Here is a 24357-nt window from a genome sequence, read left to right on the forward strand (position 1 = left end):
GCTCTAAAGAGGATGGAGAGAAGCTATTCTCAGTGGTGACAGATGGCAGAACAAGGAGCAATGATCTGATGTTACTGTGGGGAAGGTGCAGGTTGGACATTAGGAAAAACTATTTCACCGGGGGGACGCACTGGAATGAGTTACCTAGAGAGGTGGTGGAATCTCCATCCCTAGAGATTTGTAAGTCCCAGCTTGACAAAGCCCTGGCTGGGCTGATTTAGTTGATATTGGTCCCACTTTGGGCAGGGGGTTGGACTTGACGACAGTCCTGAATTACAGCCATTCAGATAAAATGCTGTCAGATGGGCATCACATGGGAAAAACAAGGTTCCTGGTCTCAGAAAGCACTGAAGCCTTTGGCAGAAGATAAAAAGAGGAAGACACAGACTCAGTCATGAGTCTGGCATGGAAAACTTCAGCCCAAAGGGTTGAAGTCTGGCAAAATGATATGCCGTCATGGACAGAGTCTTGTCACGGGCAGTGTGAGTTGATGATAATTGGGTGTGCAACCAGTCCCACCTGTATCAAGGGGAGGGAGCATAGCCTACTGGATGGAGCATTGAACTAGGGCAGGTGGTCGGCAGCCTGCAGCTCCGGAGCCACATGCAGCTCTTTGAGGAGTCATTTGCGGCTCGGGATGCTGACTCCGCTGCGGGTTGGAATGCTGTGGCATGACCCCGCCTTCATGCGCCCTCGGGCGGTCGTGAAGTTCTGGCGGGGGGGAAGACACAATTGGCCTCCCTCTACCTAGCTCCTGCCTAGTGGCACTGTTCGAGGCCTGGGCCTCCCCATAACTTGGGAGGCACCAACCTGGTGGCAGCACTGTGGCTCTGGGGGGCGGAGAACTCTCCATGGAGTCAGTGCAGGGTGAATCTGGGAAAGGGAGAGTGAAGACACTGAGTGAGGCTCCAGATGCTGGGCCGGGTGCTGTGGGCACAGCAGAGCTGACGGGGTGGGACAGGCAGAGGCCAGGGCAGTGAGGGGGTGGCCGGTTACCCCTGATCAGAGCAGGGCTGTGTGATGGTTGTTGTAGAGCTAGTGGCTGGGGTGCCCTGCTGGGGGGAGAGGCCAAAGCAGAGGTTGTGAGCCAGGGTGCGCAATGGCGGAAAACTTTAGAGGAAGTTTGTTCCTCAGGCAGGTGAGGCCTGTGCCTATTGTATGTGTTGTCTGTCGCTTTGGCAAGCCCTAGCATACAGTAAGCACTAACCCCTGCTCACAGCACAGACATGATCAAGTGCTTCTGAATCTGCTGGCCCCAGCTGCGGCCTTCACACTGGGCCTGAAGCACTAACTGTTAGCAACATTCCCGCTCATCTTTTCCAACAGTGAGAAATTTTTTTCCACCCGTGTGCAGAATAAACTTTTTTCTGTGCACTGAAGCACGTGTGAATGAGCACCGCAGTCAACATTCAAATCTAGCTGGGGGTGCTCTGCTAATCAGTTGGGCAGCATCGGAGTCTCTCTTGGGCAGCTACACAAACAAACAGCTAATAAAGGTGTGCAAAGTGTAGGGGGTGCACCCTCTCTGGGGGCATGACATTTCATAATGGGGGCACAGGCCTTGCTCTGGAGTGCAGAACCCAGCCCCGAGACGAGTGACAGCAGGAGGCCTGACCTCCAGGTGGGCATTGCGCAAAGAGACGGGGGTTGGGGAGCAGGAGCGGGTCAGAGGTGCAGCCAACTCAGCAACCATGACAACCTGATCGCTGTCCCTAAGTCTGTAACCTGAGGGTAACAGCACCACCTGCCCTGGTAAAGTGCCAGGGACCCAGAGCACTAGCAAAGGGCTGGGTGTTTGTGCCTGAGCCTGACAAGCGCTGGGATCCCTGGCTCACCTGGGGAGTAAATCACACCCAGACCCCCGTGCACTTCATTTTCTTTATTTGCATCACAGATGTCCAAGCTGAGACGATCATTCTCCTGTGGAGGAGCAGCCCTGGCTGGAAGGAAGCGGGGTCGTTCACCAGGGCGCCCCAGCCTCTCCAGCCTCAGCGGTAGAAAAGCAGCACTGCAGATTCAATCATCTCCTTGGAGACGCTCCAGTCCTTATGGGTTCCGTAGCCGTTCCAGTCGAAGGCAGGGAAGTCGCCGCACTGCACCGGGCTCCCCTCTGGGAAGAACCCTCCTCCTCCAATGCAGTGCTGGGGAGAGAGCAGAGGCATTGCCAGGCAGGAGCAGAGCAGGTGCCCATCTGCTCTCCTGCCTCCAGGCCAGTGCCAGCTGCTTCAGAGCCAAGGTGCCAGGAACCGTGCAATAGCCAGTTGGCGAATATTCTGCCCACAGAGAAAATTACTTCCTGACCCCGACCGAGGTCAGCAAATGCCCTGAAGCATGAGGGTTTCAATCCCTTCCTAATGCTTGGGACCAGAATCGCCATTGCCTGGCCCTTCTGCAGTCACTTACCCTGGTGCAAAGTGTTCCCAAATATCTGAATTTGCCACCCCGTCGTACTGCTCTGAACGCACAAGGGACAGGGCTAAGTGGGTTTAGGCCACTGGGTTTTGTTGTTATTATTTACTATTTGTATTGCAGTACCACTTTGGACCCCAGTGCTGGACAGCCCCTCTGGTGCTAGGTGCTGTACAGGCAGAGAACAGAAGTATGACGCTTGCCCCAAGGAGCTCACAACTTAGTCCTCACCACAAGGGCTTGAGGAAGACCTGAAGTGAGATGATCGGCAGAGGTCAGAACGCCTGATGGAGGAATCCCTGGCATGTGCTCTGCTGGGAGTCAGGCTACACGATCCAGTGCATTGGCCCTTCCAGCCTCCACATCCAAGGGCCCCAGAGACAGGGCTGCTGGAGAAAGCGCTACTGGTGCCGTGCCTGCCACCTGTGTAACATGTCCTAGGATGGAAACTGGGCTTTGAGCTGAGCAGGCAGCATGGCCTATGGGGAACAGCTCTAGGCTGGGACTCTGGCAAGCTGGTTTTTCTTCCTAGCTCTGCTGCTTTGTGCCTCAGTTTTCCCTTCTGTAAAATGGGGATGATGATATTGACCCCTCTGTCCAGCACTTTCGATTCAATGACTAAACCCAAGCCAGAGCTAGGGATTATTATTACAAAAGCAAGTACCCAGAACTCCAAGGACCTCTCCGGTTCTGGACCCACTTGTGAGTGGTTTGATTCGCTCCCCGTTCCCAGCAGACTTTTGGGCTGCAGGCCCCTTGTCAGCTGAAATTATACTTTAAAAAACTTCCCACTGGGGCAAAGTGCCCACAGCAGCGGCTGACAACAGAGCTCCTGCGAGCTGTTCCCACCCACAGTGGCCCCTCACAGGAGGCGTAACATCCATCCCCGTGACCTATTCTGGAGATAGTTGCCTTCCTGGGCACAGCTAAACCCTCCCTGCACCAGTGCAGAGCTGAGAGCAGTCCTGGTGCAGCCAGCTCTGACAGAGACATGAGGCAGCTCCAAGACAGAACAGGTGGCTGTGGCTCCATAGCTAGCCCCCATGCTGGCCAGATACTCACATGCTCAGTGTTACAGCCGGTGACTTTCAGCCCAGAACACAGAGCCATGGGTGCCTTCTCAACATTAAACACACGGAACTGGATGTAGCCAGAGACAAATTCACCTGGCAACAGAGAAGGGGAAGTCAGGATGGTTGTTTGCCATGGACAAGTGGGGAGAAGTGGCAGAGCTCTGATCCCAGCTGAGCCCCTTTTATAAATCCCTTTGTGCAAACTGAGAATGACCAGGGAATAAGGATCAGGAACTTCAGTCCCAGGAATTGCCAGTCTCAGGCAGGCAGTTCACAGCTCTGTAACACAGCATCTTAGAGTGGGTGTGGGTGCCATGCAGTATGTTAAAATGAAGAGCGCGCACCGTGCTCTCTCCTGTCGCTTTCCAATTTGCTCTGCCTTGTTTCATTGTTTTCCCTTTCTCTAAATTAGCGAAGCTCAGACTGTGGTTTGCGAGCCACAAGTGTCTCTGTAATGTGTCTGCTGCAGCTCTTTGCAGCAAATCATATGAAAACACTGTGTGAATTAATTGCTAACCAATCTAAGTTATTAACCAATCAGGAGGCTTTCATTAGATTAATCAATTAAGTTATCAACTGGCACTAAGTTATTAGCTTATTTGCTGTGGTAATAATACATAAATATTTCCTTTTCATAGTGTTTAAATATGACGAGAACTGTAGTAAACGAAACCATGGATTTGTACTCTCGTGGCTCTTTAGGGTAATGCTGATCGCTAATTTGGCTCTTGAATCATGAGGTCTGAGCCTCACAGCTCTAAAATGAACAGTCCAGCCCAGTCCAGTCCGTCACACTGGAATGACAGGCTCAGAGCTTCCATTCATAGGGAGTGGTCTGAAGCAAAGCCAAGAGCCGTGGTAAATATTTGCAACCTCCCAGACACTCTGAGAATTTAAGCCCTGGGCAGGGCTGGTTTGTGCAGGTGAGAGGCAGAACATGCAGGCTCATTATCAGACTTACCTCTGCCATTTGGAGAGTAGTAGTTCGCAGTTAGCTGGGCATCACCGTAGTCATAGATGACGGGCACACTGGGGCCGTTGTTGGTGTTGCAGACACCAGCGCCGTATTTCACTGGGTATTTCTGAAAGACATGAGCACAGCGAGCAGCCAGTGTAAGTTTCTGTCCCGGTGGCAGGGCAGCTCCAGCACAGACAAGGCATGGGGGATAAACACGGCTTCCTGGGTGATTTGTTCATGTCCCCGGGGTGGATTTATCACAGACTCTTTGGGGCAGGTGTGACACTGGGCCAGAAAGGGGTGAGCAGCTTGCAAGCTAAATGACCCAAATTCAACCGTTGAAGGCATAATAGAAAAGTATATACATGGTGCTTAGAGCTCTGCCTTATCAATAACTAACAAAGCCATGTTAGGGAGGCAAGAGTTCTAAAAGGCAAACCTGTTGCCTTATCTTAATCCATGAAGCTAATTACCAGGAGCACACAGGAAACAAGAAGTCTTACTTCAAAGCCGCACTGATTCACCCAAGGAATGCCTGTGCTCAGGAGGCTCCTAGACAACTATAAAAGGAACTTGAGGGCCCTAATCGTGTATCTCAAATCCATTTGAGCTTCACTGTCTGAGTCTCATGCTCCAGTCTGGGTCCCCTAGGTATTGCATATTGGACTGTAACCCATGGGACTGATTCTAAAAGAACTTTGTGCAACTTTGAAACTCACCAGCTCCACCCTGAAACTGACCGGAGGGATTTTATTCCTGTCTGGATGTATTATGATCTTTTCACCAACAACCTCTCTTTTCTTTTCTAATAAATCTTAGCTTAGTTAATAAGGATTGGCTGTAAGCATTCATTTGAGTAACGTCTGAAATATGCATTAACTTGCTTGGCAAAGTGTCCAATCCTTTTGTATGATGAATAAGGTTTTCAGTAATCCGCCTCATATTTCACTTGGCAGTCGGGGTGGGAACCCAAGGCTGGGTTGTTTCAAGGGAGTCGTGTTTTGGCTTCTGGGTAACCAGTGGAGAAATGCAGGAGCTGTTTTGATGCTGGTTTGGTGAATCTAAGTATCCGAATGACCACCAGATCTGGGGAATCTCGTGCCCCATTCTTTGCAGTTCGCCCTGACTGAGCACTCTCAGTGAGACCCCCTCCCCACTCAGCTCAACATAACAAAGAGGCCACTAGGGGCTGCCACAGTGTGTGCAGTAAATGGGGGACAAGCGTGAGTCAAGGGCTTGGCCTAGCACCAACACCTGTGTCCGATGCTCCCCTAACCCCAGGGTATGAGGTGGGGTCAGTCTCCTGGCCTGGATGGCCCTCTGTTGAGTCTGCCAGCATGTCAGCAGCTGGGGGGTGTTGCTGGTTTGGGATGTGAATCCCAGCAATTAGCTGAGACTGGCCAGCTCATCTCATACCCAGGGCATGGTAAGATTCCAACGGGCTGCATCCAGGAGAAAGCTCCTTGTCCCATTATCAGTTCCTGGGCCCCATCATGGAGCACATGGAGCACGTTGGGAATTTACCAACTCTCGCTCCCCCATGTACACTGGGACCAGCACAGCCACTCTGTCCCTCCCACACATGCGTCTCCAAAGCCCCCAGCCCAGCACCTTCACCTGGTAGAGTTTGAAGAGGTTCCCTCCCTCCGAGGACAGGAAGCTGGTATTGGTGTGGTATCTCAGGATAGACTTGCTCTTCCATTCCTTGAGAGGCGCCTTGTTGTTTACGTGCCACACGGACAAGTCCTGGGCTTGCAGATCGTAATAACCAGGATTCTGAAAAGCGAGGACCCAGCTGAAACCTCTCAGCCATGTCCTGGGTATTTACCATCCACCGCCCGACATCACGGGGGCATCCAGGCACCTCACCAGCTGTGACATATTTATCCTGAGACCTGCACTGCCAGCCAGAGAAGCACCATCTCATTGCATTGGGTGGGGAGGGAGCGGGGGCAGTGCAAAGGACAGAGATTGGGTGAGTTGCCCTAGGTCACACAGAGGGCCTGTGGCAGGGCAGGGGATGGATCCCAGGGCTAACAAGCCGTAGGCAAGTACCCTAATCACTGGCCACTTCCTCCCATCTAACCCCCATTCCTATGTCTCCAACCCGCCCATGTTCATTCAAGCACATTCTAATGCCCCTCTCCCCAACAGGTGGCTATTGGCCAAGGAGAAAGGGACCCCCACCTTATAGTCGTCACTGGTGGAGCCAACTGCAGAGCCAAAGGTGTTGTAATTGGCCCAGTTGCCGTCTCCCTCGGGGTAGTTGATGTTGTTTCCCTGCTGGCTGGACCAGCGATCACCCTCAGTGCACTTCCCGTAGGCATTGTTCTCATGCACGCTGGCCACCAGGGTCCAGCCGCCCCCACTGGTGGTCATGTCACAGAAGGTCTGGTAGATCTCCCCATCCTGGGTGGACAGGGTGTAAATCCCATCTGCAGGGGGTAGGAAAGAGGGAGCACTGAGCAGGTCAGCTGGGGCCATTGAAATGGGAAGGCGATGCTCAGAGACGCCCACTAAAAGAGAGCTTTTAGTGCCAGGCAGCAGGGAGTGAACCCAGCATCACTGGAGCAGGACAGCCCCTCCTCTGGGAGCAGGGCAGCCAGATTCCCAGGGACACAGAAGCCCCCCTGGCAGCAGAGAGTGAGTGCAAAGACAAGGTCTCCCACACACTCGTGAGGGCACAAGGTGTGCGACGCACATCGCCCTGCGTTAATGGTATGGGTGTAGGGAAAGCACCAAGGCCCCCTCGTGCAAATGCAGCGGGGACCGGTGTGAAGAGCGTTGCACTGGGACAGCCCTTCCCACCCAGGCAGGGGACAAGAATGTCCCTCTCGAAGGAACCTTTGCTCTGGAATAACTGTGCTCCCCCTGGGGCTGGATTGGAATCACTGTATCAGGAAAACCACCCCCTGAACTGGCAGAGACTCCAGCAGAACCGGCCTAAGTGTGACTGAGGCTCAGACCCCGGGGCCGTTTATGCCAGGAAAATGCCCCAGGCCTTGTTTAGGTCCCCTTCCCCTTCTGATGTCTGTGCGACTCCCCCCCTCTTCCCCCACTTGTGTCCCTCACTGGGGCCTGAGCCTGCCGCAGCTTGGTTTGCAGTCTGCACAACGGGTGGAACGGAGCCAGGCAAAAATTCTGTCCCCCACTGCCTACACGTGGCCTGGTGCTGGATGAGCTGATCCCCAAGAGCAGCCTCTGGCCTCCCTGCCTGAGTCCTGCGCGTTGCACCATCTGAGACTCAGGGTGGTGTCCCGGCTGGGCTGGGCTGGCGGGGAGGATAGGGTTAGAGGCACATGCTGGACACTGGGAGTTGGGCACCTCTGTGCCGCTTAGGCCTCTGAAATTCCCTGCAAAGATGACCTTAATGGGCTTTTCTCTACCAGCAGCTGCTGCGCATGAGCCTCCCTCTACGTGGAGATCCCCCTGCACGTGGCCTCAGCACACAATGCTGCCCCCCGGTCTGCCCTGCTCACCCTCTGTCCCAGCCCTGGCTCTGTTCGGAAGAAGCCAGTGTAAGCCTAAGAGCAACCCTCTGCCTGAAGCTCCCTGGTACCTTGCAGTGAGGTTCAGCTGGCCGGAGCAGCTCCATGTGCCCGTATCTGTATCTAAGGGGTGACGTGTAATGGGCCTCTCTGTCCCTCGGTGAGCCCAGGGCGCACACAGCTATGGTTATGCTGCATTTAACCTGCAGGTCAGGGGAACTGATAAACAGTCTTTCTCCAGGCAGAGGAAAGGGGCGCAGGCCTCAGACCCCGTGTGGCCACATTCAACAGGTAACTCGTCCCCACAGAGGCTGCAGGAAGAGCTTGTTTGCACTGAAATCACCAGCGGGCAAAGACAGCCTGAGCGCCGTTCCCAGCCGCGGGGCTGTCCCGGCCACAGGACGAACTGGGGCGGCCGCCTCAGGCTCCCTGCTTTGGGGGCCCCACGGTGGCTGCCCCAGCCATTCTATAGATGGGAGGGGGAGGATTACGTGGGGCAGGGCTGGGCAGTGGGTGGCAGCAGCTGGGGGTTGTCCCCCCTCACACACACCTTGCCCTCACCATGCCGGCAGCACAAGCGGCAGCCTGCTCGGCTCCACCGCGCCTTCTGGGCCGGCTGAGGCCCACTTCTCCATGGCCATGGGAAGCGGCCTCCGTTCTGCTCCGTGTGTGGAGAAGCCGGCCTCGGCAGGGGGGTGGGCGGGCGCGGTGGAGCAGGCTGCCACTGGTCCTGCCTGCGTGGTGAGCCGGTGAGGGGCTGCCTGCCGCCACCGTGCCCTAGTCAGCCCCGGACCAGTTGTTTGTGGAAGGGGAAAGGGGGCAAAGCTGGGGAGGAGCAGAGCCTGTGCCTGGGGCATTAGGGCACTAGGTGGCTTGCTGTAGGCCCTGCCTTCGTACCCCCTGGGACAGCCCTGCCCAGCAGGAACAGCAGCAGGAGCTGGATTCAGTGCAAAGGGCTGTTGGGCTATACAGACAGGGAAGCCAAACTCTAGGTTGCCCTTCGCCCGAGGGAGACGTCTCAGTGGTGCGGCCACCTTAGGCTGTAACTTCACCAATACCAGGCATGCCTAAGGACTGAGGAGAGAAGAAAAGGAAGAACCTGGCCCTCAGTGGGCATCCTGATAAAGAACAAGGCACCCGCTGCATGGTCAGGAACCGTCTGGGCTGCACTCTGTAAAGCTATGTCTCTGCCATTAGCTGGCGCGGTGTTATTTGTGCTTGTTGGGAGCCCTGCCTGCGTGGCATGCCCCTGCTGGAACTCACAAGGAACCTCCCTGGTTTCACTCCAGCAGCTGCCACCTCCTGCACGTCGAACCCCACTCTGACCTGGACTGAGCTGCCATGATTCTTGGCTCCCCTCAGGGTAACGAGCCATTGTTCCCGTCTCTTTAACAGAGCTGCCAAAGTGACATTGTCTGGGAGGCGACCGACCGCTACGCTACAGAGTAATTTGGAGATAACAGCTGTTATTTGGAAATAAGTTTGCTGGCATCTCACTATGCGCATGCTATTTTGAAGTAAATTTTAAATAGTGGGTGCATTATTTGGAAATCGGTAGCCCTTGCTGCAGGAGGAATAACACCTGTTTTGAAATAGATATTAGCTGCTAGCTAGAATAAATGAGTAGCTCAGTGGTTTGCGCACTGACCTGCTAAACCCAGGGTCATGAGCTCAATCCTTGAGGAGACTATTTAGGAATTAGGGCAAATAGATGTCAGGGGTGGTGCTTGATCCTGCCAAGAGGGCAGGGGACTCAACTAGATGACCTCCTGAGGTCCCTTCCAGCTCTAGGAGATGTGTAGCTCCATTACAATAGCGCTTTCAAAGTCTCTCATTTCGAAATGTAGCTGTAGCCTGGCTGTGCTCTGCAGAGAGATGTCTCCACAGAGCTCAGGGGCTGGAACGCACCGAGTTACTGTCAGGGTCAGGTTTGGGCTGGCAGAGCCCTGAGGTGTTTGTGGGTGAGACAGACAGACTGGAGCAGCAGGGAGCTGCCTGCTGCAACTAACCTCTCACCTGCTGGGACTGGCAGGGCTAGCGCGGTGCCTCACCACACCAGGTATCCCCAGCAGTTTGTCACAGCTTGTCCTGGTGATGGATGTGGTTCCCCACAGGCAGGTGCTCCCAGCACAGACATGATCAAGTGCTTCTGAATCTGCTGGGCCCAGCTGCGGTTTCACCCTGGGCCTGAAGCAGCTTCTGGCACGCCCTGGGATGCTGCCTCCGCACTCACCTGCAGCTCTGTCCCGGGTGGCTTTAATCTCCTTGCAGCTCTGGGGCAGCCTGTGGGAGTGTGGGTTACCGTCAGAGCAGGATGAGTCTTCCCAGCTGTCCAGCAGTTCACGGATGGCCAGTTTCAGTTCTGTGATACTTGACGTCCCAGCTGCTCGGGGATCAGTTAGGAGTTCTCTGTTACCTGGGACAGCAGTGCCCATCCTGGGGCAGCATTGCCATCCCACAAGATCAACATTACAAATCAGCCCTCCCAAAATCCCGTCTGTTTTTCTCTTGAAAGATTATCTTGTGCTTTTTCAGTGTGTCCTTTGTTAGATGAATTCCCCCAGCCCCTCCCCAGGGCTGGGTGGCAATTTGTGTGTCCTGCTCTCTGCAACGTATCGGGGAAGGGGATTCTATCCCTTGGTAAAAGAGCTCTCACCCCACCCCTCTGCCCATCCGCTGCCCAACGGTTCATGCTTCGCCGTGCGCGCGCTTCTGTTTCAAGCCTTAAAAAACCCCAAAAAGAGCCCAGAACTTTGACATTTTTTTAAAAAGTATATTTAGTAAGTCGCCAGGCGGTCTGCTCACTGTCCTGCCGCAGCAGGCTGAGCAGGCCCTAGGGACCGTGGTGTGCTCCCTCGCTGACTTTCACTGTTAATTTGTTCACCCCTTGGCTGCTGAGGTAAATAACGTGCCCGGGGACTCCCTCTATACCCCTGCCTAGTCTGGGTTTCGCTGGAGCAGGAGGCAGGGAAACGTCACCAATCAATATTCCTCCCAGCTGCCCAGGGGAAGGACGGAGGAGACGTCACGCCCGCGTTGCACCCCATCCCTCGCTTCCCAATCGTCGGAGGAAGAGCAGCACAACAGCAGCCCACACACATGCCCCCTCACTCCGCCCTATGCCCCCAGCCCCCTGCCCTCACTCCCCATGCACAGCCCCAATGCCTGCTCTCCATGCCCGTGGCCCTGACCCCTCCACCTCCGGGCCTTATTCCTAATTCCCCAAACCTGCCCTGCCCTGAGTCCCTCCACCCTCAGCCCCCTGCCCGGACCTCCAGCTCCCAGCTCCGCTTCCCATACTCCCCGCATCTCTCCTGTCCTGAGCCACCTTATCCCAGTGTCATCAGATGCACCTGACAAAGTGGGTCTTTGCCCATGAAAGCTTATGCTCCAAAATATCTGTCAGTCTATAAGGTGCCAAAAGACTTCTTGCTGGTTTTGAAGACGCAGACTAACACAGCTCCCGCTCTGATACTTACCCCAGCTCTTATTCCTAACCCCCAAAACCTGCTGCCCTGACCCCCCACTCTAGCCATGATTCCTGCACCCCCACATTCCTCCTGGTCTGACCCTCACCCCCAGCCCTGATTTGTGCACCCCCTCCACATATCCCCTGACCCGCATACGCCCCCCCAGTCGCCTGCCCATATTCCTGAACTCCCCCAAACTCCCCTGCTCTGACCCCTGCATGTCTCACCCCCTGGCCCTGAACTCCCATCCCCAGACCTGATTCCTGTACCCCCCACATATGCTCCCCCAAGGCCCTCATCCCCACCCCCGCCCTTACTCCAGAGCCCCAGGTCCCCCTGCCCTGAGGCCCCCCCCCGACTTTCTACACTTACATTTCTGACAGGGCCTGCGGTCTCCCACCTCCCCAACCCTCTGCCCTGAACACCCCCCCTGGGGGGATGCGATGTGACAGTAGGACTGTGGCCACACTCGGCCCAAATTTCGACATGGCCATATTAATGGCCAAATCGGAGAATACTCAGCACCTCGTTAGCATACCGCCGAAAGTGCCGTAGTTCACTCACCCATGGCTCACCTACACGGGGGTCGCAATCCCCTTATTCTCATCAGCTGAGCGGTACAAGGGGATTTCTCTGTCGGCGCTTTTGAAGTGCTGTGGCCAGCGGCACGCTAATGAAGCGCTGAATATTCATTTCAGCACCTCATTAGTATTCTTCAGTTTGGCCATTAACATGGCCATCTCGAAGTTTTGGCCAAGTGTGGTCACAGCTTGTCTGTTACAAACTCAAGTTACTTTTACCTCTGTGAAACACTAGGGGCAATTCAAACTACCCCCATGGATTTAATCGCTGTTTAATATGCCGAGGAGATGAGGTACAATAATTAACGTTCACTAAGCAGTAATGCTCAAGAGGTGAGTGGGGGGGGGGGGCGCCCAAAGTCATAGCATGCCCTCCCCACCCCCCAAACCACATAGTTGTGCCCCTGGGCCTAGCCTGGGACTGAGGCGCTGAGCTATAACCTAGCACTGAGTAGTAAATTCATGGCAGCAGCTCCTTGTTCCAGGGGGCTGCCTGCCAACTGGGGGTCATTATGGCCTCACTTGTGCGGCAGCCAAGCTTCCCTGGGCCAGCACTTCTGCTGTGTGTCCCGCAGCCCTGATTTCTCAGACAAACTGGACTGGGCCAAGAGAAATCTGATGAGGTCTAACAAGGAGAAGTGCAGAATCCTGCACTTAGGATATAAGTATCCCAAACACTGCTACAGGTTGGGGGTTGACTGGTTAAGCAGCAGTTCTGCAGATAAGGACCTGAGCATTGCAGTGGATGAGAAGCTGGACATGAGTACAATGTGCGGTTGTAGCCAAGAATGCTAACGGCATATTGGGCTGCATTAGGAGGAGCATTGCCAGCAGACCTAGGGAAGTGATTATTCCCCTTTAGTCAACACTGCTGAGGCCACATCTGGAATATTGTGTCCATTTCTGAGACTCCCATTACAAAAAGGATGTGGGTGCATTGGAGAGTCCAGCGGAGGGCAAGAAAAATGATTAGGGGGCTGGAGCACATGACCTACGAGGAGAGGCTGAGGGATTCAGGCTTATTTAGTCTACAGAAGAGAAGAGTGAGGGGCAATTTGATAGCAGCCTCCAGCTTCCTGCAGGGGGGTTCCAAGGAACGTGGAAAGAGGCTGTTTTCAATGGTGACAGAGGACGGAATGAGGTGCCACGTCTCGAGTTGCAGTGGAGGAGGTGTAGGTTGAATATTAGGGAAAACTATTTCACTGGGAGAGTGGGAAACCACTGGAATGTGTTACTAGAGCGGTGGTGGAATTTCCTTCCCAAAAGATCTTTAAGTCTTGGCTTGACAAAGCCCCGGCTGGGATGATTTAGTTGGGGCTGGTCCTGCTTTAGGCAGGGGGCTGGACTCAATAACCTCCTGAGGTCCCTTCCCATCCTAGGATTCTATGATGCAAGCGGCAGGGCCAGCGTTGGGGAGAATTATTTCCCAGAGAGGAAAAGGAAGCAGCCACTTACCACAAGGGGCCGCCCTGGCCAGGGAGACCAGCAGCAGCAGGAGAGCCAGTCGCTTCATTGTGGACTCTGCTAACAGGGAAAACAGTGGAGGAACCGGTTAACAGCCAGGCTGGGGGTATTAGGGCTCCTCCCCAGAGCCTCCTGCTCCCAGAACCTGCCCTGGTCCTAAAACCCTGCAGCCCTTGAGGTCAGTGGGCTCTGCCTGAGTGGGCTGGGGGTGGCCTTGCAGTGATGGCCTTCGAGCAGATTTTAACCTCAGAGCCCATTGAGGGCTCAGGAATGGGCAGGTGGGGAGGGAGCTCAGGGGAGCCAGGCTGGGAGGGGAACGCCAGGGACCGAGATACCTGCAGCAATTTATGGGAAGAAACCAATTGTTTGCAGAGTGAGCCCTCCCCCCCGCACTTCCTCTGCTCAGCCCTGCATCAGCCACAGAGGGTGCCCAGGGTGCATTATTCCCATTTACCAATGGGGAAACTGAGGCAGAGAGGGCCTGACGTATCGTCCATTAAAGTCAACGGAATGCCACATTCTGGCTGCAGTCAGTGCTGGATCAGGGCTGGAGAAGGGAAGGAAGGGGGATCAGCACCTGTGTCCCATCTCACCCCTCTTCTAGGAGTCCCTCTCCTGGCTGTGCTGCACAACTGACATCAGCACATTTCTCTCATGCTGTGGTATCTGCTGGCGCACTGCCCAGGCACGGCTTCAGGAGCCCAGCCAAGAGACTCTGCAGCACCGCTTCCCAGGGTAAAGGGGCGGGTGAGGGTGTGTGGTGGGGAGGGTTCTGATGAAGCCTCTGATTCAGGAGAGCTGGGTTCAGCTCCCCCTTCTATCACTCCCTCCTCGGGCAGCTGATGTGCTCTCTCTGGCCTCAGCTCCCCTCTGTAAACCAGGGCCTAGAACCATCCCAACTTCACCAGCAAGCTCTGAGGATACGTCCATTGGGCCCATGCTTGCTGCAGTCCTGGGCAGCCTGATGGGCTGATGCTGTGTAATAATAAACATCTAATGCTGTTCACGAGGGCGCCTCAAAGCGCTTTACAAAACACCCTCACCGTATAGAGGAAGAATATCCAACAGCATCTTGGGCACGTTAAAACTACTGCTTCTTGTGTTCACATATCACTACTCTTGTGACGTGACATCCCAGAGTAACGTACGAAGGGAAGGGAAGGGTTGGGACTCACCTGGCCCCTTGTTCCTGTGTTGCTGAGGTGTCCCTCTGAAGAGCTCAGTACCACAAGCTTCTCCCTAGAAGACAGAGTTATTCCTCTGCTGCCCCAGTGGAACCTTTTAAAGGGAGTGGAGCCACATGACAAAAGCAAACACAGGCACCAGCACCTACGGGCAACAGTTTACAGGTCTGTAGTGAAAAGGGTCAAATCTAGTTCCTGTTCCAGGTATTCGAATGTACTGACGCACCTCTTCCAAGAAACTCCGCATTGACACAATAGCAGATGGTATGCCTGACCTTACTGCTTCATCGCTGACTTGCGTACTGCGGCTGAGTGTAGACTACTCAGGTGGAAGCATTTAATGGTCCTGAGAAGACCAAGGAGGAAGGCGGAGCTCTGTAGAGCCCATGGTGCTCTGATAATGAGGTGGGTTAAAGCAGGAACTTTGCTATTGAGGGTTTCATTAAAACAGTATCACAGCACTTTGTCACAGCCCTGGAACAGTGCCTTCAGTGCACCAGACCTGCATTAGGGTCACACTCTCACAGGAATCATAGTGTTCGAGGGTTGGACTGCTTCCTCGCCTTTTGTTCCCCAGCTGGGCACACCAGACTGGCTTCCTGCAAAGGCTGGGCCACCCATGGCTGTTAATTACTAGGTGTCAAATGTCCGGACAAATTGGGATGGCTTTGCCTTGAACTCTCCATGGGCATGGAGCCCAGATGTCAAACAAACCATGCATCTGGCATGCCTGAATCACTGGGTCCTTTCAAAGAACAAACAACCTTCGTCCCCGATCTAGTTAACCATGCATCACCTACGGGAAACTGAGGCACACACAATATTCATACACAGTATTACAGCAAATTCCCACACTATCACATCCTTGGAATTCATAAAGGACTCCAGCCACTAAGAACAATGAGAAGAATTAGTTTAATGTGATTTTTTTTTATCTTTCAGTTAGAACAATTGGCTCCTGCACAGCAAGTCTGATCCCCAGATCAGAAGTGATGTGTTTTCCAGGACTCAGCATCATTATTCCAATCTACAGAGAAAAAAACTGAGCCTTCAAGACTGTGGGGGACTCGCCCAAGGTCACCCAGCAAGTCAGTGGCAGAGTCAGGACTGGCACCTACATCTCCTGGCTCTTGCTCCCCACAGAATCCTCTGGACAGAACAATCCCCTTTCTGCTTCAGTCCTCACTGCCCACTCCCTACCATCCCTTAGTTCCACATGTCACAATGTGTGCCCTTACCAGTGTTCCTCCCTGCACACTGTTGTGCTACTGTCTATACAAGGTATGCCTGGTACAGTATCATGTAAAAACCCAGCACTTGCTGATCATTCATATCATGGTAAAACCATCATAACATCATTCTATGTAAAGTTATGAACAGGGGAGAGGAGGGTAGGGTCAGGACTGAATTTTGTTTCCTAGACTCGTCTGGGGGAGCAGCTAAACAATTTCTCAGAGATTAAGGTCAATCTGACACTTCCGCCAGCTGTCAACAAGGCTGATGGATATACCAGCTATTTAGACTTTCTTTGGCAGAGAAATGGACAAAAATCTACAGCTTAGTAAAGAAACGGCATGAAATTTCTTTTCTCCCCTAGACTGCTTGTCTCCTTCCTCCAAGTTGTTAGTGCTTCTCAATGGCAACCAGGACTACAAAAGCAGGGGCAGCCCTCTCTCTGTCTGTCTGTCTGTCTGTCTGTCACTGGTAGAATACCTAAGAAGACAAAGGAGAAGCGCTGTTCGATTGCGGGGCTCTGCTTCCGACCAGGGCGTTTGGTCAGGAATCCCCCAGAGCACATGGTGAGAAACTTTTCTTGAAACTAATCCATTTTCAGAGAATCATAGACTCCTACGTCTGGAAGGGAACTCAGGAGGTCATCAAGTCCAGCCCCCAATTTTTTTTTTTTTTAAATTTTGCTGTATTAAGCACTGGTAAGTGTTTTACCTTCATTTTTCTTGTAACTGATTCTGAGTTTTTGCCGCATTGCCTGTACTCAATTAAAATCTGCTGCTCATTTACACCTGATGGGGATTCGCACAGCTTTAAACTACTTCCTTACAATGGAGCTACTCCCAAGTCACACCAGTGCCACTCCTGATTTATAGTGGAGTATGTACAACAGAGTTACGCCCATTTTACAATTAGGTGTTTCATTATAGTGGCAATTCCACAGTTTAGAGCACCATATTTACACTAGAATTATACCAGTTACTCCTGATATTCAGTGGATTTACTCTTGGTTTGCACTTGTATTGGTGAGAGCAGAACCTGGCCAGGTCTGATGTTTCAGGTTTAAAAGGAAAAATAACAACTGCAACAGAAACTTTAGAAATCGCTGTATTTTCTATCCCACTAGGGAATGAAATTTTGGTGTTTGGTAGGAAACTCAAGAGACTCCCTGGTGTTATCTCCACTTTCTCTTCACAGACTGGGTCTTAATCTTTCTCTCTCCTCCTCCCTGGCTCACTTGTTGCAATCCACCTCAAAGGCTTTGATCAGCACCCTCTGGACACTGGCAACCACCTCATCCAGGAAACTCCTCAGCATCTTGTAAGTGGTGGCAAAAGAGAGTGCTCCAGATGCCATGGAACCCAGGACAGGGACAGAACTTAACAGCTCGTTGGAGAGCTTTGGCACCTTCCCAGCCGCCTGTGTCAGCAGCTGCACCACCAGGGTGCTGGAGATCTCCTTGGCCAGGGGGGACTTAATCACAACCTTCATCTGTCCCACTGACTGCCCTACTTGTGCCCCCAACTTCTCCAGAGAGTCATCATCTAGGCCAAAGCTCTTGCAGTAATCTTTCAAGGTCCTGGCCAGGATGTCCACATTGCAAGAGATCAGTTGACCTGGAATGGGCACAGCATGGACACCACAGGCCATGGTGGAAACCAGCCACATCTGCTTTAGCGTGGCAGCCTTCTTCTTCTCCAGGACATGTAAAACAATGTTGGGCAGGGCCATCAGGAAGGCGTGCCGCTTGTGGTGGCTCAGCTCCTTCTCCAGCGTCTCCTCCAGGAGGTGGAAGTCGTACTTGCTGAGATCAAAGGCTGAGAGGAGGAAGACACGGGGTGAGGTGATGCCATGAGCCTGCAGACCCTCCAGGCAGTTCTGCCGGATCTCCTCCAGCACCCCCACCTCGCTGTAGCTGGATGGCTGGCGCCTGAGGGAGGAATCCAGGTCTGCATCCACCTTGGAACGGACAAAGTAGAAGCTCTTGTCCATGTCCTGGATGTGGCGGGCCAGAGCGGCATGGTTGGTGGTGAAGCGCTGTGAGGTGATGATGAAGAAGATGTCATAGCGTGAGAAGCCGACCTGCTCCAGATAGGTGTTGGGGTGGAAATCAGGTGTGCCGATCCCCGGAAGGTCCCAGATGGTCACGTTGGGGTACCGGGGATGATGGTAGGGAGTGGGCTCCCTCGTGGTCTCCACCACGCCAGTTCGGGCAGCACCGGCATCCTCATCACCCAAGCCCCGCAGGGCATTGATGAAAGATGACTTCCCAGAGCCAGTCTCACCTGTGATGCCCACGTCCAGCCGAATGCTCTCCAGTGACTCCAGCATCTCCTGCAGCCTGGAGGCCACTCCAGTAAGGTTCCCGTCCTCAAAGGCAGCTTTCAGGGCCTCCAGCTCTTCCTTTGACAGCTTAATGATGCCCTCACTGCTCTGTGAGGCCATGTCAGCTCCAGTGAGCTGCTGCAGCCCCTGCCTTACAGGAGAGAAAGGGCTGTTCTTGTGTGAGTTCCAGGGAATGTTCAACTGCTCCTGATTTCTGGCCCCTCTGTTTCCTCTCTGCTCTGCCCTCCCAAGGAAGCTCTGGGCGCAGAGATGGTGCTGGCTTGGGCTGTTTACTACACGAGGAAACCGGCTTCTGTCCACAGAGCAGGTCACCCTGATTCACTTAAGGCTGGCATCTGTCCCCAGCTCTGCCTCAAAGTCACCAGCACCTTACCCCAAGTTGTGTCTGCCATGGAATAGGACCCCCGATTATAGCTACATGCTGATTGGCTGACTGAGCCTTCTTATGTGATGTCAGTGGCTGTGGTACAGGGCCACCAGGCTCCTCACTGATTTGCATAAAGTGTATCCCTTCACCCGTTCCAGAGCTAATGGGTATCCCTCCGCCCAATGTGTGCATGAGACAGGCCAGAGCATTGCAAAAGTCCCTTAGTGTGAAGGGGAATCAGGCCCCAGAGGGCAAAAAGTTGCTCGGTTTTGCCCAGGAGTGCCAGCCATGGAGCAGGAGAACTTGGTGCTAAGAGGTACACATTAGCTTTTAGGTCTATTTTGGTAGTGCCTGGGCAACTTGGCCATACAGCAGGGCTGCTTGGTGCTAGGTACTGTACATTAGCTATTACGTGTATTACGGTCATGCCCAGGCTACCCAGCAATACAGCAGAACCCCACGGTGCTAGGTATTGTACATTAGCAAGTAGGTATATTACAGCAGCACCCAGGAGCCCAAGACATTGCCCCGGCCCTCTGCTGTTGACACAGGGTGTTTCTGCGCCCAAGCAACATTGAGACTGGCACACGAAGTGCATATAAACCCTTAATTAGCCTAGACGTTGTGTGTTCAATCTAGCTGGTGGATTTACTGACCTAATTCTGCCTTCCAGGGAACAAGGCCCCCGCCCCACATTTAGTAGGTCATGTCAAACCAGACCTACGTTCCCAGGTCTTTGCCTTTTGCTCCTCATGTTCCTTCCCCGGGTGCCCGCGCCTTGTTTTCGGGGCTCTCTTTGTAACATTCCTCACCCAGCAACATAGACGGCCTTGAAACATGCCAGTCTCCATCCTTCGTCCAGCCCTGCAAATCCACAGGGCTCGCAGTAGAGCTGGGGCCCTTTGTACAGAGAGTAGCACAGATGCAGATACCAAATTAGGATCTGTGTGGGCTCTGAGAGTAAGAGACAGGGGGACTGGTGTGAGGAACCTCAGCACAGACCCTCCGCATGCCCAGGGCAGGAGGCCTGGGAGGCAGGGACATGGGCCAGGGGTTGCTCAGTCCCCGCTCTAGGCAGGTGGAAAGACATGGCTCCCCCCGAGCCCAGCACAGAGTGATGGGGAGTCACGGTGGACCCTACCTGTCCTAGGTGAGGGGGCCTGAGTGGCTCCCAGGCAGCTCCACAGGTCACCTCTTATCCCCCACAGCCCAGACCATGTGGATCCCAGGCAGAGAGCTGTGGAGAGCTACGTCAGACCCATCACCGGCTGCTTATGGCGTGGGGTTATGGGAGAGGCGTGCAACCCTCCCACTCCCAGCCATCTCCCTGCCCCTGTAGGCTCCCTACCCAGCCAAGGGCAGATGGAGGGCCCGCAGCTCGGTGTGGACTCCCCACAGCTGCCCACAGGGCTCTCCCTGACATGGCTCCAGCAGGGGGTACATCAGCCCAGCCCCAGCAAGCAGAGCCCGGCAAACCCACAGATGTCTGGGGGTACATGGATGGAAACAGTCACATGTAATTTTTGCACCTTGCAACTCTGAAGCAGACACATGTTATTGCATCTGTACAGGGCTCTCATCATTTGAACCAGCAAATGAACCCCCCTTCCTGGCATGGGCCTCTATAAACGTAGGGTTACCAGAGCAGCTGTTTGCGTAGGGGCAGGGGAAAGGAATATACCACTAGAGGGCATCTTTACACTAGTGTACTCTACTGATCGCTACGCTTATCTACACGCTTCTAGCTCCCATCCTGCACACATAACTAGATCCATTGTTTACAGTCAAGCCCTTCGGTACAATCGCATTTGCCCCACTGACAGAGACCGAAAACTACAAGATTTTTACCAAATATTCATAAGCCTTAATTACCCACCAGAAGAAATAAAAAAACAAATTGACAGGGCCAGACAGATACCCAGAGACCAGCTACTCCAAGATAGGCCCAAAAAAGCCCAGAACAGAACACCGCTGGTCATCACCTACAGCCCCCAACTCAAACCACTGCAACACATTATTAAAGACCTACAACATATCCTTAATCAGGATGCCACACTCCAGAAGGCCCTAGGTGACAGGCCTGTTCTTTCCTACAGACAACCTCCCAACCTTATGAGATTCTCACCAACAACCACAGTCTATACTGCAGGAATACCAGACCTGGAACTTTTTCTTGCAACAAAGCCCATTGCCAGCTTTGTCCACACAGCTATTCTGGAGATACCATCACTGGACCTAACCAGGTTATTCACAACATCACGGGCACATTCTCATGTTCCTCAACTAACATCATATATGCCATCATGTGCCAACAATGCCCAGATGCTTTGTATATTGGACAGACGTCAAACTCTCTTAGACAAAGAAATAGTAGGCATAAAACAGACATATAAACACTTCTGATTCACAAACCAGTCAGTCAGCACTTTAATGGAGTGGGCCATTCTGTTAATGACCAGAAAGTTTGCGTCTTACTGAAGAGGAATTTTCACAACAGTTTGGAAAGAGAGGCTGCTGAACTCTCTTTCGTATTCAAATTCAACACATTAACACGTGGTTTGAACCAGGATGGGAATTTTCTAGGGGTTTTTTTGCATACTTGGCTCAATCTAATTCCTGGCCCCCCCACCCCTCCATCCCTCTACTCTCTGATTTTCTCACCTTGATAATATTTTTCTGATTTGTCAAACTTGATTACTATTTTTGGTTCTCTGTGCCTTAAGTATTGAGTCTGTGCTGGTATGGCTATGGGCTGAAGAAGTGGGTCTGTCCCATGAAATCTCATCACCTAATAAATTTTGTTAAAGTGCTACTGGACTGCTTTTTTGTTGTGATGGTATATAGACTTGCACAACTTCCTCTCTGTTATTAGTGTACTCTAGGTGCATCACTTTCTGGTGAGCGGCTGATCTTTTACCACATTAGCTATGTAGCAGAGCCTCAGAGTTATAAACACCAGCGATGAGTTCTGACTGGTCAGCCGTGCACCTTATTTGGAAGGAGAAGCCTGCAGTCCAGCTGCAGCAGTGACCAAACCAAAAAGCAAATTCAGGCCAGTCCTGTGTTCAGTGGTGACTGCTAAAATTCTGTGGCGGAAGCAGTGTTTTTCTTCTGCACAGTCAAGTTCCACAGCTGTACGAAGTCTCTGTTCAGTTGCAAATTTTTGAATGAACAATGCAAACGTTTTATTGAATTAGGAACAATCTCCAGAGCCCCTTCTTTTACTGTAGCACGACAAGAACTGTGGCCAGCCCAGGCTTCAGGCCAGATATAATTCAACTATCAGTGAAATCGTATGTTGAGCAGTGCACTGACATGCATCCAGCGTGTTAACGCCACCCACGCGAAGGAGCTCTCACAACTGGGCTCAGCCTCTGGCGGGACAGGACTGTCAGCTGCAGAGCTCCAGAGCGTTCCAGGACAAGCCTGGCTATGGCGCACACTATGGACAGTGCCTGGGGGCTCCCAGTGGCTCTCACTGAGGGATGTTTGTTTGGAGAGGGGCCGCTGGGAAAGGAGAAGGGGGAGGGAGCCAACCATGCTTCCCCTCACGCTGCTCACACTTCAGGGACCAGTGCAGGATACAGCTGCTGGATGCTCTGTCCAGGGTAAATGCGATCCCCGAGCTGGAGCCCTTTTGAAACTTGTTGCTAACAGTAATAAACTTACATTTATATGCTGCCTGGCATCCTTCCTATAAGATACCAAGGCCTTTACAGATTGCATATGGAACACAGCAGCTGGCTAACAGCACAAAGCAACACTGCTCAATGGTTTAGGATAGAAAGGGAAGCTGGGTCCTGTATCCAATTTGAGCTCTTTCAGGAAGCTGATTACAATTGCCCAGGACACTGATTTCATATCCCCGCCCCCGAGAAAAATCCCGTTAGCTCTTTAATGGGAATTGTAAGTGATCCGGATCTTGATTTCATCCGTTATGACACCAAACCTTGGCCCTGTGGCTGGGTTTTTCCTTCAGCATCAGTTTAGATAAAGGACATTACATCTTCCGTTTCCCAAACTGGCTGGGTTCTCCCAGAGGGTGGGGGTGTGTCTCACCTCCAAATTAACTTTGTTCTGCTGGAAAAATCTTAGGAGACTGCAGCCCAGGGCTTTACTGGAAGCATAAACAGGGAGCAGGACCTTGTTAAGGGACTGATTTGATTCATCTTGAAGCCAGTGCCAAAGTTCCCATAGACTTCAATGCAATAGCATTGGACTCTGAGTCCATAACCAGTCAAATGGTCCCTGAGCTTATGCACCCAGTTCTGGTACAACAACCTATGGAAGTTCTCTGGAGTTTGGCTTACAACCTCACTGACCAGCATAAGCAGCTGAACAGCTCGGCAAGGCTGGAGAAGGGTTGTGGGGAGACGACAAATGACCGCTGTCATTGCCACACCTTTCCCAGCTTGGCAGAGTCTCTTTTCACCCGCTAGGGCCTAGATTGGCTTTGGCAGCTCGCTGCTGAACATCCTGTTTCTGTAACGTTATCAGAAACTAAAGGGAAATAAAAGTAATGCAGGGACTGAAATACACTTCAGTGCAAAGCCAGAAGGGAGGTTTGAGCAGGCAAAGTGACCACGATTTCCTGTCTCGTTGTGGCCCTGGCGTGCTTGGTCAATTGTGTTGCTGTGCAGATGGTGCTAGACTCATGAAGCAAGCTGGGAAATTTCTCCTGACTTTCAGCCAAAGCAGGTCTCCAGTGCACTGGAGGAGGATGCTTTGGAGGAGTGATTTTTCTCAGGGAGAGGCACCCCTCCCTCTTTAAAATGAACCCTAAGCTCTGCAATTTACTGGGCGGAGCTTTCAGGTGCGTTTGTTAAGAGTCGGAGCAAGGGTGCCTCTCGCATGATGCTCTTTGCAAGCGGGCGCATCCTTGCTGAAATGGGAGCAGATGGTTTAGTAATCCAAACTTCAGATCCCCTGGAATCGCAGGTCCTTAGTCTGGCCACCGACTCCTCTTAACCTTTCTCTGTCCTTGCTGCTCTCCATAGACTTGACAGCTCCCCTGGCACTTGTGTGTAAGAGAAACCATGCTAGCCCTTCTGTCTGTGTTCCTCTCGCTTGACACCTTGCACTGCCCCCAGAGATGACTGCATGTGCAGGATGCTATCAGAACATGGTATGTGAAGGACACCAGGGAGGCAAAGCACGTTTATTTGTACGGTGCGGTAGCTCCCAGAGGTCCCACCAGAACAAGCCCCCTTCAGCTAGCTGCTGTACAAACATGTGAAGACACATCCTTATCCCAAAGGGTTGACGATCTAAGGCCAAAGGGTAGCACAGGTTGAACGACATAGTAACACGCATCCATTGCAGCTGCACATAAACTTTCATTTGACAACATTAGTTTTAATTCCAGCATCGTCTTGTGGTGGACACTGCAGCGTGTCGTTCTGACGGGTTGTACCCATTGGTTTTCTTGTGTTCCTGAGTCTCTCTCTTAGTGCATGTTGCCTTTTTGTCTCCTAACCCCCTCCCATACTGTGTGGACAAGCTCTTACCTTGCCAGGTCTGTGGGGTGGGGACCATCTGTCTGTTCTATGGCTGTGCAGCCCCTAGCACAAAAAGTCCTGCTCCATAATTTGGGCTGCTCCCCACTACTGAAATCCACAACTCTACCCACTAATCATCATTGGTGTGATGGGATGAACTCACCGCATTCTGCTATCCTGTGTCGCTCCACTCAGCCGTCTTTCCTTGGCTGACTGTTTGTCGAGAGATTTCAAGGAGACAGTGACGTTTCACCTTAGCTGCAGGAAAGTGATCTGGACCTCTGGAACG

General features: G+C 52.8%; 2 protein-coding genes across 2 annotated transcripts; both read right to left on the bottom strand.

The window, feature by feature from the left end:
- Nucleotides 1–1864: 1864 nt before the first annotated feature.
- On the bottom strand, nucleotides 1865–14651 carry LOC142003679 (intelectin-like protein). The gene is made up of 8 exons (XM_074980819.1): nucleotides 14619–14651; nucleotides 13435–13500; nucleotides 10162–10311; nucleotides 6628–6875; nucleotides 6058–6216; nucleotides 4444–4564; nucleotides 3472–3575; nucleotides 1865–2141 (listed from the first exon to the last, which is right to left on the bottom strand). Exons 2-8 carry the CDS (start codon nucleotides 13490–13492, stop codon nucleotides 1989–1991), a joined length of 993 nt encoding a protein of 330 aa, XP_074836920.1. The 5' UTR covers nucleotides 13493–13500; nucleotides 14619–14651; the 3' UTR covers nucleotides 1865–1988.
- Nucleotides 14652–17090: 2439 nt separating this feature from the next.
- On the bottom strand, nucleotides 17091–18381 carry LOC142003802 (interferon-inducible GTPase 5-like). Its single transcript, XM_074981079.1, has one exon. It carries the CDS (start codon nucleotides 18300–18302, stop codon nucleotides 17091–17093), a length of 1212 nt encoding a protein of 403 aa, XP_074837180.1. The 5' UTR covers nucleotides 18303–18381.
- Nucleotides 18382–24357: the final 5976 nt, after the last annotated feature.

This window comes from Carettochelys insculpta, chromosome 30 (assembly GCF_033958435.1).
Source record: "Carettochelys insculpta isolate YL-2023 chromosome 30, ASM3395843v1, whole genome shotgun sequence".
In the NCBI taxonomy this organism is placed as follows: Eukaryota; Metazoa; Chordata; order Testudines; family Carettochelyidae; genus Carettochelys; species Carettochelys insculpta.